Source organism: Daphnia magna, linkage group LG10 (assembly GCF_020631705.1).
Source record: "Daphnia magna isolate NIES linkage group LG10, ASM2063170v1.1, whole genome shotgun sequence".
Taxonomy (NCBI): Eukaryota; Metazoa; Arthropoda; class Branchiopoda; order Diplostraca; family Daphniidae; genus Daphnia; species Daphnia magna.
In genome coordinates, this window is record NC_059191.1 from 9,260,319 (window position 1) to 9,274,446 (window position 14,128).

Genomic DNA, 14,128 nt, shown 5'->3' on the forward strand with positions numbered 1-14,128 from the left:
ACTTGATAAATTTATAAAAATCACAAATTACCTTATTCTAGAATAGTGATCAAGCCATTTATTTATTTTAAAAGCAAATTCCTTTTATTTTACAAAGGTCCAAATATGACTAGATTAAACAAAAGATTTTACCACATGCTCCGGCGACTGTTATTCATGAGCCACAGACAAAAGTCCTGTGTCTTCATTGAGTGATACCACCGTAGCTGTGGTAAAATGAATAATAGCTCTTAAGAGCGCAGAATCTGTGGAATCAGACGACCAATCTGTTGCTCCTGGATGCGATACACGATGACAAAGGTAATTGTCCCAACACGTTCGCAGAGACCGAGTTGCTTCCATTGTTGAAGAATCCCATTTGTATCCAAACCGTTTGCTCAATTTGGCATCTTTTTTATTGAAAAGTTTCTCATCTCCAAAGAAGAGCACTGCCAGAGGTGGAACTATTGAGCAATCCTGCAGATAGATGGAATTACTACTTTTAACCTTGCCGTGATAACACAGCCATGTAGATTTAGCAAAAACAGTGTCGTAGTTGATCGACCGAGGGTGGATTAATACTGGACCATCTTCGGGTGTTTTCACTTTCACGGGTGACGTAGGAATTTTGGGTAAATTACGTTTCGGTAAACTACGGCCGGCTATTACTACTTCTGCAACATTGGGCAATAGGCCAGCACAAAGGACTGCAAGAATAAGGGGATGGTTCTTGGAGTTGATGTTGGCAACTGGATCACTAATGGATGCACTGTTGCTCAAAAACTGGCGTTCACGGAGATCACGACAAAATTGTTCCATCATATTTGAAAGCATCGTCATGGTGCTAGTACTTAGAAAATTTTCATGACAATAGTTTTTTGCAGCAACATGGCCATCTAGCTGAGCTGCTCTAAAATCATGCATCACTTTGGCGATCAACAGGTGATCAGAAAACAATTTCTCGGCTAGGAACTTCCTTCTCTTTCGGTAGTTATCTTCTTGATTTAGTGGCATCACAAAGGGATCTTTGAAACTCAATGTAGCAGCAATCGCTAGCATAGGCTCCAGACATCCAAAAATGGCTCCAAGAAGGATGAGTTTTCCAGTGCTCGGATCGGTTGGTAGCTGGGCAAGATGAAAACCCAGTGGAGTGAGGCATTCAGCATCGTCTAACGCTCCTAGTTCGTGCAGTAATTCAAGGCTAATTTTGACCGTGAGGTCATCAGGCGGTTCAGGTACTTTGCGGAGAAAGGCTTGAACTTGACCAAGTTTGAGTATTTTAACTCGTAATATTAGCTCTTCTAGTCGAGTCCTCTTAATTTCAGGTAAAGCGTGAGGAACAAAAGTTGATTCACGACCACGACTGTACAATTTGTAACAAATTCCTGGTTTTGTGCGACCTGCACGCCCTTGCCGTTGATGAGCATTAGCTAACGCAATCCATTCGGAATTAAGAGTATTCAGTTTCTTTAGGGGATCAAAATTCGGTAGTTTGGCCTTGCCGCAATCGATAACGTACACCTGTACATTAGACGTAAATTAAATGCGAATTATTTTGAATCACAAAATAGCAGTACTCACAATGTCATCGATGGTAAGGCTCGTTTCCGCAATGTTTGTGGATAGTATTAGTTTGCGTACTCCACGAGGTGGCTTCTCGAAGATCTGACGTTGGTTAAAAGTGGGTAACATCGAATGCAGGGTAAAAATCAAAAACTTTCTACTAGAAAAAGTTCGGTCACTCAGCAATAGCTTGTTCAGTCTTTTGATTTGTTCCCAGCCTATCAGCACCAATCTGACAAATTAATATAAATGCGTATGACCAAGTATGACGCTAAGCTTACCAGGAAAAAAGATGAGAATAGCACCGTCAGCTTCTCGTGCACAAATGTGTTTGAGTAGAGCCATAATCAACATTTCAGGGGATTCTTCTGATTCCCTTTTTCGTAAGGATTTCAATACGTGAAACGGATAACTGTGATTAGCTTCCATTTCTTCAACAAAAGGAGCCATTATTTGGTTGTACTCTATATCCAAATGATTTGGATGAGAATCCGCTCCACTTCTATTGCGAGTCGAACGAAACCGAAAGTCCAACTTGCTAAGGATATCTTCCAAATACACGGTTTCTACTGGGAAACTTCTGCCAGCAATATTGAGCACCGGGCAATTATTAAAGTACTCTGACAAAAGATTTGAATTGATGGTGGCACTCATGAGGATGACACGCAATTTCGGACGCTTTGGAAGGAGATCACGCACGACAGTCAGGATGAAATCAGTCAGCAAGTCTCTTTCATGCACTTCATCCAGTAAAATGTGGGAATATTTTTCTAAAAGAGGATCTGATATTAGTAGCTGCACTAGAATCCCTGTCGTACAAAAAAGAATCGATCCTCTTTCTCGGGGATTTAGTCGTTCCAATCTTATTTGATAGCCAACAGAGCTCCTAGGGTCACCGCAAACTTCAACCCGTTCTTCAGCTACTCGATGAGCAGCAGATATTGCTGCTAATCGCCTAGGTTGAGTACATAGGGCGCAGAAAGTTGATCCAGATCTTGATTCAATAGCCTGATCTAACAAAAATTGACAAATTTGAGTGGTTTTTCCACATCCAGTTGCTCCACTGATGACAACAACTTGATTATCCTTGATGGCTTTCACAATGTCTTCTTTTTGGCTCCAAACAGGTAGTTTTTTTCTCAACTCTAATACCTTTTGAAATTCTTCATTTGAAATTTTGCACAAAAACTCTTCAAATAGCTTTTCATCAAGTTTAACAAGGCTTGCTAGAATGTTACTCATCTCCTCATTTTTGTCTTTTTTCAGTCCAGAATGAAGGGTATCATTTCCTTCTAAAATATCTAAGAACTTTTTTCGGAATGGGCTATCATCCAAAGTTTCATACTTGCTTCTCCAATTTGCTTCACTCAATATAACTGTTACTGGTGCATAGTTTTGAAAAAACCCTTCAAATTTTTCATTTGCATATTGTGCCACCTTAACTATTGATTTTTCATTTTCAATTAGATTTTTTCTTGTTCTTGCTGCATCCCATAAACCTTTAGCTTTTCCATCAAGCTGCTTCTTAGGATTTCCTTCCTTTTTCTTCATGGCTTTCTCTCGTAAAATTTTCAAGCCACGCTGAGGACTACTTTTTTTTGGGGGAAGTTTGTTGTCAAGTGGACACAACAAAGTCAACTGACTGATGTCTTGGGTAATATTTTTCTTCTCCATTTTCTAGGAAAAGATTTTGCAAATTATTAATTATCAAATTATTACTTCGTCTTTATGGAAAGAGAGATAAGACGAATTTGTACTGATGGTTGCCAATAGAAGCGATTCAAAAAGAACCTAATTGTACCCTGGCCGAGTGCTGTCTAATGAAATTGATCACGAAAGCCTTCACGTCATTGAATTAAGCTAAAGAATCAGTGATCAATGTTATATACACGAAACGTTCCCTACTTTAAACATCCTAAGACTATTGGTAAACATATGACTTAACAAACAACGTAGTGACTTAACAAGCTTGGAACTAAACAGGTAACAGACGAAATTTTTTTTCTATTCGTTTGTTTATTCTAGACCGTCCGTAAATTGAAGTGGGAAAATTCAAATTGTAATATTAAGTAGTTTAGTACCATTCTTTCTTCCTGGTTCGTGCAAGATAAAGAATTCGTAACGAAAGAAATATGTATTTAAAAAAATGAAATGAAAAATGAAAAATCTTTCAAAAATCCGGAAATCGAATAGGAGCTTAATATTCAAATTCAATGGACAATGCAAAACCATTAAGCGCTTAACTACATCACAGATTTGTACGATGCAATAATAAATAACTTCCTTTTGATTTTTAGAATTCAAAATAATTAACCAACATGGCAACAAACAGATGCAAAATTTGAAACAAACTAAGTTAAAGTATTCAAGTCCTCAAAATTTACACCTTAGACTATGAAAAACCAATGACAAAAATATTGAATAAAAATGTACATATTACCCCAATATAAAGATATTGTAGAAAATGTTTAGTAGCATTATAGATTGCTCTTAGCCTGGCCACTACTATGTTGAATCTGTTGCCTGATGCCAACCAAAATATATCAAATATTTCCAGGGAAAATTTTGTCCTCTAGACGTTTCTAGTAACAAGATAATTAGTGTCACCGTCATCAACATTGGGTTTGCATGTAGGAGTGACGAGCATTTGTGGAGGAACAGGACTATAGTAAATGTTCCGTCCTTTTTGCAAGTCCACCATTCTCCTCTTTTCGGCAACTAATCTGTGGATTGTCAAAACTGCAAATGAGAGGTCACTTAAGAAGGGGTTGTCGGAAGCACCCATACGATTTGCATAATCAAATGCTTGAGTTTTCAATGCAGCTGCACAGATTTTAACTTGTGATGTCACATCAAGCTCTAAATGCAGGAACAACTGGTCAATAGTTTTACCCATACAAAATAAAAGATCCACTAGCTGATGATGTTTCAAAAAGAGTGCTTCGAGTTCAATTTCATCGGAATCGGAGAAATCCGTGTAGGCAATAGGCCTAAGGTCTTCAAGAAGGCATATAACATGATGTATGCTACTGTAACACGCATTCGTCATGTGGCATCCATTATCCGCCAAACTAGGATTGGCTAATGGAGAATTCTTGTTAGGGAGTTGCTCTATCTTCATTTGGACGCCTTCGGCCAAAACAATAAGCGACTCGTGGACTTTGCTGAGTGCTGAAAAAAAGCTGGATACAGCAGTCGTACGAGACATCAATGGCAAACAAGGTAGTTCCATAAAACCGACAACAGCTAGTTCGCAGTACGTGGTAAGAATGGCTCTCAGGGCATCTTTTGCCAAATCTATCCACTGATTGAAAAGACCCGCGGAGTCCAATGAGATGCCCTACCGAATGAAAGAAAAAGATATAGCATACCACGTAAAATTAGTTTGTCTTTTTTAAACTTACCTGCAAGACAAATTCCACCGATTTCTGTAATTTCTGTTTTAGTTCTTTGCAAGATTGTGTCCAAATAATTCGCAAGCTTGCAGGTACTTCCCTAGTACTGAGCATAAAATCAACCAGTCCTGGGAATACTGACAGTAGAGATAGTGTGTTCGCTGTTAGCGTAATGGCAAAGCTCGACGTGCGATCAGGATGATCCAATTGAGATTGAAGGCAAGATGCGGTGAAACAGAAGGCGGACATTAAATTTTCGCTGACAGCGAAGTTGTGAATCAATTCCTGGCACGGTATAGCAGACCTTTCGTTAATGGTGAGTGATCGAGGAAGTAAACTTGACCGGCGTGGAGAACGGTGGCTGAATTTGCTCTCATCAAGAAGCGAGATATTGCTGTCATTAAAATTCACACTTTTAAGCAGTTTTTCAAGTTTTGCTCTTGTTGCGGGTGCAAAAAACACAGAAGCATCATCTTCTCGCTGCCAGATATCCCCAACATCGAAAAAAATGTCCGCGGGAAAAGTTTTCGAATCATGCACTGCTTCCCGCAAAGCTTTCAAACGTTGTTTCATTTTGTCAAAACTCCAATACATTATGTGCTGGAGATTTTGATCCTTGACACAAATGGCAGACTGTAAATCCTCAGTGATTGCCTCTTCACGAGTGAATCTATAAGGCTGGTGAAAACGTCGACAAATGGAATTAGCCTCGTTCAACATAGATTGGACAATAAACGACGATTCCTGCCATAAAGAAATTAAGAAGTTAATGATGCGCACGCAAAACCATTCACTGTATAACATTTATGTACCTGGAGAGGATTGTTAGGTGGTTGCTCCAATTTTCTCTGGGATTCGCGAAGAAGAAGCTCCAATTTTTGCCAGTTAGCTGATACAGATGGGGTTACATTAAATTGACATTCTTGCGAAGCAAGTTTGCAATTTTCCGCCTTGTCCTCATTCGACTGCTGTCGGAAAGAAATTTCTAAACTTGCTTGACTGCGAAGCTCTGAGATTTCAGATATCATTTGCTTTCGTGCCTTTTGTTGGGCTTCTTCAACGGCTACCTGCAAGACTTTGTCTTGAACATCTCGCAGTTCCTGGAACGATGTCTCAAAGTCGGGAATCTAATTAAGAAAAAAAAAAATTTATAATAATGTGAGATGCCATGTAAGTGCAAGAACTTCTATTAAGTTACCTCATTAGACCTTTTTTCGTGGAACTGGGAATCTTTCGGATTATGCAGATGAAAATGATGGGTTCCGCCGATAACTATGCGATCGCCATGACACAAAACTACTTTTTCCGTGCCCACCCGTTGCCCGTTAACATACGTTTCTGCGCTGGCAAATATTCGAAGATCATCGCCATATTCGATGCAGCAATGATTCTCCTCGATCGTCAACCCATTTAGCTGGATAGATGGCGGGTGATTTGAGCACACCATGGGGCCCACCACATTTTTACCAGGATTCAGTGGAAAAAACATTGTTTCGGACAGCAAGGGATCCTGCAAGAATGTTATTAGGAAAAGGAGGAACGCACTTTTTACACAAGAACTTATATAATACCCGATTAATGTTGACTAGATATGGCTGTTGAGGATCGATGTAACTAGAAAGGCCGTGATTGCAAAGAGCTTGCTCGGCTTCGATACGTTTCAATTCCGCTTGTGCGATTTTTTCTTTCCATTCAGAATCTTTCTTGTTTTCAACCTCTGCCAGGAGATCGTTGAGATGACGGACTGTAATTTCGAGCTCTTTGATTCGCGAAGGAGAATCTTCAACATGACTTGTCGCTACAGCGGTTTCAGCTAGCGAAGGATTATTCGAACAAGCTTTAGGAGTTTCGCAGATCCTTGGAGCATTTACAATTTTACTGGCCTGTTTGAATAAATTACGTTTTATTTCCAATAAAGGCTTACGTATAAGCATTTTTACCAAGCAGGAGTATCGCAATGTGGATAGCGTAGCTTCTATATGGGCGGCATTCGGACTGACAGTTGCCAACATAACTGTTTTAGAGTTACCTCCCAAACTTTCCTTCAACAGCCATGTCAGAACTGATTCTCTATAAATAACGAAAGACGCCAAAACTGTATTAAATTATCAAAATCTTTTCTAAACTGAGCTAATAATAAGTTTTGAATGTACCTGTATGGTGCGAACTTTTTCTCTGCTAAAGCCGTGATTACTTTTCCCAATGTGAAGAGAGAAAGATTTATGGCTAAGCTTTCCTGCCGGCGAACTCCAACTGACAAAGAAGCCATTCTTTCACTACCAGCTAAATCTATAAAGTTGACACGGCTCTGCTTCCGTACCATTTCCAATTTCCCTGCCACCTGTTCTTGAAAACCTACATCAGAAGACGAAAGCTTTGAAATGTAGAGCCCCACAGAATTCTGGGGGGGTAATAGCAAATTTGGCCTAAAGAGCCCCCCAGAATTCTGGGGGGAAACAGCATATTTGGCCGCTAGAGCATCCCAGAATTCTGTGGGGCAACAGGCGTTACCCTTTGAAATTATATCTTACAAATTTGAACACTAGCAATTGCGTTCCTAAATTTAGGTAACTGAACTTACTTTGCGCTAAAGTAATGGTCAAAATAACATGAGAACGCGAGCTACGCTTGTTGTCAGACGTCGATGCTACGATCCGCCTTTGATTTCCAACTGAAAGCCAACGCTGTACCTCTTCAAATGAAGTAACAGAGCACTTGGTAAGGTTAACCACATAAGGACCCTATGTTTAAAAGAAATGGTTACTGGTAAATTCAAATCAAACAACGAAAGGAAAGTTTTCTCTTACGTTTTTTGGATGCTCACGAACTGACAAATTGCCACCTGTTTTGCTTGACGAACATAACAGATCCTGGATTCGTTCTTTGTAGATTTCAAAAAAACTTACTTCTGTTTCGATGGAGAGCCTCTCGGCCGTTGGGGTTCTTGCAAGTTCTTCGATTCGGAGAAAAAGATCGAAGCAAAAGCGAGGTATTATCCCAGAAGCTTGATCTAGTCCATTTTTATTTCCAATTTTTCCCATCATGCTATAGCTTTTGCCAGTGCCTGTTTGCCCATAGGCAAACATGCAGGTGTTGAAGCCCTTGAAAGCTTGTGAAAGTAATGGCTTAGCCAAGCTGTCGTAAACTTGTTCCTGTTGGTGATGTTTTTCATTCTGGGCAGTCAGGGAATCAGAGATAAAGCAGTTGTCACAACTAAAACTGTGAGTTTCTCCAATGCTTGTTAACACACTTATGTTTTTTCCTTCCACAAAAATGGCAGGTTTCTGTTTCTCACTTTCTTCTTTTGGAGTTATGGGTCGCACTCTGACAGCTACTATAATGCTGTTGGTAGAACTTGTTTGTACCTTCTTTTTCTTTTCCTTTTGAAGTACATTAAGGGCATCTGCTGTTAAAGATGAAGCTTTTTGCTTTGTCTGCTGTAGCTTTGATGTCATAGGCTTCTTGAGAGTTTGAGAGTTATGTTTTGCCGGTAGCTTAGCTTCTGCAGATTTTTTCATTTTAGATTACAGACTGTTAAATAAGCTGATTTTCAGTTGGTATTATTGACACACATTTTATGTAGAAATGACAAAGTAAACTGACAACTAATAAATGAATACTCCAGAGTACTGAAAGACTAAAACCTGAAATCTTAATATTGTAGCGCCAATGAATGTTTTCATCACTTTGAATAAAGTTGTGCTTGATGATTTAAAAAGGCACTTACAATCCTGACTAAATAGAAACGTTCACAAAAATGCTCATATTTCACAATCGCAACATTCTCCACTTCAAAGTTCACCAACGATCATTGAACAAGTGACTTACAAAAATTTCAAATAACTGATTACAGGCGCCCTGCGGTATATAAGCATTGTCGTCTGCTAAATCTGTCGTTTATGGGGGGAAACTGAATTGTGGACAGTGAAATGCAGGAATTGTAAATTTGTGATACCAGATATCGTATTTACTGTTTATTAAGTTCCTCAAAAATTAAGGCGATTAAAACAGACAAAAACGCTCTTGCACAAAAAATTGTTCCTAGTCATCCATTTTAATACTTTTTGTAATAAGTAAAATTAGCTAGTTTGTCCACCAAGAGGCCCACCATAAAAGAAGCTCATAGGCAGTTATCTTGAAATGGGTTATATAATGAGACACGGTTACGCTTACTTTGCATGTAAGAGACTTGCAATTGGAATACTGTTTGAGGTAATGAGCATTAGCGCAAGATCTTGACATTGTAACAAAGCTCGCAATGTTGTTTTTAACGCCAAGCGTGCTGTTAAGGCCTCTTAGTAAGTCATTGGTTTTGAAAACTAGAAGCATTTCACGGGGTACCCGGTGAAGCACCTGCATTATTTCAGCCTGAAATCAATTAAACCCAAATGATAAAAAAACAACACAAAAAACTAATGTATTACAGAAGCCAACGTCACCCACCAAATATTTTGCGGCGTCATCTTTGATTTCCTTTTCTTCCTCGAGGGTTTTCTTTTGTTTGTCTATACCACCTAGAATCGCATTCCAAGATCGACCAGAAACCATGCACGCAAAGATACCGTGAAAGCCCTTTACGCCTAGCTTCTCAGAGACCTCTTCAATTTCGTGAACGTTCGAGCGAATAATCGACATCCAAAGTTTAGCATAATTTTCTCTAAATTCCGTAGGTAATTGCTGAATTTAAAAAACAAGTTTATAATTCAGAATTTTCTAAAATGGCAGAACGACGAAATTTACCGCGTAAAGTCCGTGATCCAGCAAATGAATATGAAGCTTCCCTTGCTTATCAAGTTCAACTTTTAAATTTCCTTTTTCATAAATGGGTTATTTAAATAGTAAGGCGTACCAAAGTTATTCAGTACTATCGTAACCTACCAGGATGCGGATCACAATGGACATAGCCATGAAGGAAAATCATGTCGGAATATAACTGAGTGATTTTCTGGGAAATTTCTTTTTTAAACGGCTCAAACTCAGGATTCTCCCCTTGACCTAAAGTGCCGATTTCGAAACCGTCAGAATATTCCATAGTTAAAACCCGTGTTGTCGAAAGATTCCAGTAGACTTTTGGTATCTAAAGTATGTTAGAATTTGTCAATTCTTGATTAGGAATTCTAGCGCTTTTAGCTAATCGCGCTACGTTACATGGAGCCACGGTAAGTGCTTCATCAGCCTTGCAGTTTTCTCTGCATTTTCCCCTTCCATCATAAAATTTAATTCGCAAGGTAAATTTCTTTTGGTTTCCCTGACAAGCCACTCCAATTTCAAATCAGGGAAAACCCAGGAGGCCAGATTGACCAAGACCTTTAATAAAACAATAAATAATAAAGCAATAAAGTGATGGAGGTGACAGCATAGAACCGCTAGGTAACACATACCTCCATAGATGTTATATCGATTGCAGAATAGGCCTTAACTAAGGGATGCTGTACTTTGACTGCAACAACCTTGCCATCATTTAATTCAGCTTTGTGAACTTGAGCCAGTGAAGCTGTTCCTAGTGGTATCTTTTCTATTACTCGAAAGACCTCTGTTGGCTAAGATAATAATAATAGAATAAATCTCTAAACAAAACAGTAGCTCAGCTGGTAAAATAGCACTTACTTCACATTTTAGGTCTTGTTTAATTACATCTAACACATCTTCATATGTGGATTGGGGTGCCTGGCTGTGAAGTACTTTCATTGTGCTTACATATTCAAAAGGAAGAAGGTAGTCCAGAGCACCAAGATGTTGACCTACTTTGATGAATGCTCCTCCATTTTTCTCACAGAGTTTGAGCAATCGCTGTGCAGATCTTAAATGAACCTACAGATTTTCATCAAAATATACTGTTAACTATTTAACTGTCTTCTTTTATAGTGTTTTGTTTTTGGTATATACACATTAATTAATATATACCTCACTCCTGGTTTTTGCATATTCTGCAGATGCCACATCAACGGTTTTGGAATACAAGGATCGGTTGTAATCCAGCATTATTTCCCCAACCTCAGAAAAGAAAATTTTAAGTTAACAAGAATCCAAACTGAAAATTTCATATGTGTCTACTGCAACCGCCGTCCGTCCAAAGCGTAGAAGGCCGATAGAACCATCGCGAATCTCCTTATTGTAATAAGCACCAATTGAAACACTCGCCAAAGCCAATCCAACTTTGACAATGCGCTTTCTTTGCATTTTTACAAATTGAAAGTTAGAAATTACGTAACATGAATGCTGGTTGTCATCCTTGGAGGGACTGGATGATGATCTAGCACAGTTATTTCGTGCCGGGCTGTTTTTATTGTAAAAGTTGTCTGCTACGAAGTAACATTGATAAGGCTAAATAGCACGCCAGAATGCCAGATACGGTACGGGGGCTACGGCTACGGGCACAATGGCAATTGGCATTTGAAAGATTTGATGTCGTTCTGTTGCTTTGATGAATCTCAAGAAAAAGTTGATTAGATTTCTCTTCTCAGTTCCAACCATGGTTTAAAATTTTAGTAGGCTTCGTAGTTTGCCAATTTAGATCAATAGCGAATGACGATGGTAAACGTATTTTGAGCTTACGTACACTTCGCGGATATAAGCATTAAGGTCAAACATTCTTAAAAGACAAATCTCTCCCTGATTACTACTGACTTACGGAAGCATAAGCATTTCGATATAAGTTTTGATTGTATTAAATTTACACTAACCTACAAAAGACGCCACCACGAGGCCCACCACAATAAAAGCTGATAAGTCGTTATTCTAACGTGGGCGACGTAATGAGACATGATGACGCATAACTTGTGCGAAAGAGACTTGCATTGGGGATACTCTTTAAGGTAACTGGCGTTGGCACATGAGCGCGACATGGTGGCAAAGCTGTTGATGTTGTCTTTGACACCAAGTGTACTATTAAGTCCCCTAAGCAAGTCGTTGGTCTTGAGAATAAAGAGCATTTCACTTGGAACTTGATGAAGCACCTCCATAATTTCCGACTGAAATACGCGAACAAGATAACAAGCAATGAAGGAATGAACGATAGTCAGAACAGATAGATCACTCACCAAATATTTCGCAGCGTCAACTTTGATTTGCACTTCTTCTTCGTCGGTTTTTGTGTTATTAACCTTCCGACCTAGCACTGCGCTCATTGAACGGCCCGAGACCATGCATGCAAAGTACGCGTACAATTCTTTTACGCCCAGTTTCTCCGAGTATTCTTGCATTCCTTTAACGTTGGCATAAATGATTGACATCCAAAATTTGGCATAGTTCTCCCTAAACTCAAATGGTAGTTGCTGAATAGAAACAGAAGATATGTTAAAAATATCCATCTAACAACGACATCTAAAAACGACCTAACTGTGTAAAGGCCGTGATCCAATAAATGAATAACAAGACGTCCTTGTTTATCAAGCTCAATTTTCAAATTGCCTATTTAAAAAAGACAAGGTAAAAGAATAAGGAGTGAAACAAAGAAAAGAATATTCAGTATGATCAGCAAAAGCAAAAAAAATTTACAAATTAACTAACCATGATGCGGATCGCAGTGGACATATCCGTGCAGAAAAATCATATCGGAATACAATTGGGTGATTTTGCGGGAGATCTCTTTTCTAAACGGTTCAAATTCTCCTTTTTTCTCCTTCTCCAAAGCTGCGATTTCAAAGCCGTCACAATATTCCATAGTTAAAACTCGTGGAGTAGAGAACTCCCAAAAAACTTTCGGTACCTGCCAAAATGTATCGGTTGACAACAATAAATTGCCTCGCATTATTTACATGAGACTACTGTAAACTTGCTGTTTACATGGAGCCAAGGTAGATGTTTCATGAGTCTTGCAGTCTTTTCGGCATTTTTACCCTCCAACACGAAGTTCAGTTCCAGAGGTAACGTTTTCTTGGATTCCCTAACCAACCATTCTAGTTTTAAATCGGGGAAGACCCAAGAGGCAAAATTTACCAAAACCTATGACAACATTTAAAAGAAAAATAACAAAAAGAAAAATAAATAAAATTGCGAAAAAAACGGATGTTGAAAAATTTAGAATCCAAGAGATAGAATACCTCCATAGATTTAATATCAATAGTAGAATAAGTTTTGACTAAAGTGTGCTGTACTTTGACGGCCACAATAGTTCCATCGTTCAATTCTGCTTTGTGAACTTGGGCAAGCGATGCTGTTCCGAGAGGTTTCTTTTCTATGGTTCGGAAAACCGTTGAGGGCTACAAAGGAAGAGTAATAGTAGACATATTGCAGATCGTAAATTGTTGCCCTATACAATTGCACCTACATCGCATTGAAGGTCTTCTTTAATCACACTTAAGATTTCCTCAAAACTAGACTCGGGTGCTTGATTCTGAAGTACTCTCATTGTGCTGACATACTCATAAGGAATCAAGTAGTCGAGGGCACCAAGGTGTTGGCCTACTTTGATGTATGCACCTCCAAGATTCTCACACAGTTTAAGCAATCGTTGTGCTGACCTGAGATGAACCTTATCAAAGGTCCAGATGATGCAGCAAGAGAAATTTAAAAACATGTGAATATTAGTTAAATATTTCTTGAGATTTTTGGATTTCAATACATGGTTGATTTTATTACCTCACTCTTGGTGTTGGCATACTCCTGAGAGGCCCTATCCAGTTTATTCGAATACAGTGATTTTTTATAATCTATCATTATTTCCCCCACCTTTGATAATATCATAGAACATTAGATTGACTAGAAAAATTGTAACACTATTCTGAAATTACCGCAATTGCTGTTTTTCCAAATCGCCAGACTCCAACAGAACCATCATGGATCTCTTGATTATAATAGACGGCCAAAGAAGCACCTACTACAGCTACCCCAGCTTTGAGAAGCCTTTTACTTAGCATGATTATTAACCAAATTCTAAGTGAGCTAGATGAACATTTCCAACGGAGACAGAGAAAATCGTCAAAGAGCCTGTCCTGACTTATAGAAAACTATTTGGTTGGTAAAATTTTCGTCATCGAACCAGTTGGACAGGTTTGTCCAAGTTTCTCGTTAGAAGGGCGATTGGTAGCAACTTGCGCGCAGCACTACTTTCTTTGTCCCAGAAAACAGACCGTATTTCATCTTTAATACTCTTTCGTCGTTCATGTTTTCTGTAATATGGTCTTACGCTATTCAACGTAAGTTTCTAATTCGAAAGCGAAAGCTCTAAGCCTTTTTTTGAAATGTCTCAT

General features: G+C 38.8%; 4 protein-coding genes across 6 annotated transcripts; all 4 read right to left on the reverse strand.

The window, feature by feature from the left end:
* Window positions 1-43: 43 nt before the first annotated feature.
* Window positions 44-3,486, reverse strand: LOC116933025 (ATP-dependent DNA/RNA helicase DHX36). 3 transcript variants are annotated; one of them, XM_032940926.2, is made up of 4 exons: window positions 3,344-3,486; window positions 1,824-3,219; window positions 1,561-1,760; window positions 44-1,500 (listed from the first exon to the last, which is right to left on the reverse strand). In XM_032940926.2, the coding sequence occupies exons 2-4, from the start codon at window positions 3,214-3,216 to the stop codon at window positions 151-153; spliced, it is 2,943 nt and encodes a 980-aa protein (XP_032796817.2). In that variant the 5' UTR covers window positions 3,217-3,219; window positions 3,344-3,486; the 3' UTR covers window positions 44-150. The 3 variants fall into 3 exon arrangements, with proteins under 3 accessions (XP_032796817.2, XP_032796816.2, XP_032796815.2); XM_032940925.2 differs by having other exon boundaries at window positions 3,300-3,442; XM_032940924.2 differs by lacking the exon at window positions 3,344-3,486 and having other exon boundaries at window positions 1,824-3,226.
* Window positions 3,144-8,455, reverse strand: LOC116933024 (kinesin-like protein KIF14). The gene is made up of 9 exons (XM_032940923.2): window positions 7,745-8,455; window positions 7,519-7,678; window positions 7,091-7,292; window positions 6,878-7,007; window positions 6,509-6,820; window positions 6,136-6,447; window positions 5,750-6,064; window positions 4,947-5,681; window positions 3,144-4,882 (listed from the first exon to the last, which is right to left on the reverse strand). Exons 1-9 carry the CDS (start codon window positions 8,453-8,455, stop codon window positions 4,115-4,117), a joined length of 3,645 nt encoding a protein of 1,214 aa, XP_032796814.2. The 3' UTR covers window positions 3,144-4,114.
* Window positions 8,456-8,898: 443 nt separating this feature from the next.
* Window positions 8,899-11,259, reverse strand: LOC116933027 (aarF domain-containing protein kinase 1). The gene is made up of 9 exons (XM_032940929.2): window positions 10,992-11,259; window positions 10,842-10,931; window positions 10,545-10,748; window positions 10,319-10,477; window positions 10,086-10,244; window positions 9,816-10,014; window positions 9,678-9,748; window positions 9,381-9,614; window positions 8,899-9,305 (listed from the first exon to the last, which is right to left on the reverse strand). Exons 1-9 carry the CDS (start codon window positions 11,115-11,117, stop codon window positions 9,021-9,023), a joined length of 1,527 nt encoding a protein of 508 aa, XP_032796820.2. The 5' UTR covers window positions 11,118-11,259; the 3' UTR covers window positions 8,899-9,020.
* Window positions 11,260-11,581: 322 nt separating this feature from the next.
* Window positions 11,582-14,115, reverse strand: LOC116933028 (aarF domain-containing kinase 1). Its single transcript, XM_032940930.2, has 9 exons — window positions 13,670-14,115; window positions 13,518-13,607; window positions 13,207-13,410; window positions 12,980-13,138; window positions 12,723-12,881; window positions 12,447-12,645; window positions 12,277-12,347; window positions 11,978-12,211; window positions 11,582-11,908 (listed from the first exon to the last, which is right to left on the reverse strand). The coding sequence occupies exons 1-9, from the start codon at window positions 13,793-13,795 to the stop codon at window positions 11,621-11,623; spliced, it is 1,530 nt and encodes a 509-aa protein (XP_032796821.2). The 5' UTR covers window positions 13,796-14,115; the 3' UTR covers window positions 11,582-11,620.
* Between the last annotated feature and the right edge of the window lie 13 nt (window positions 14,116-14,128).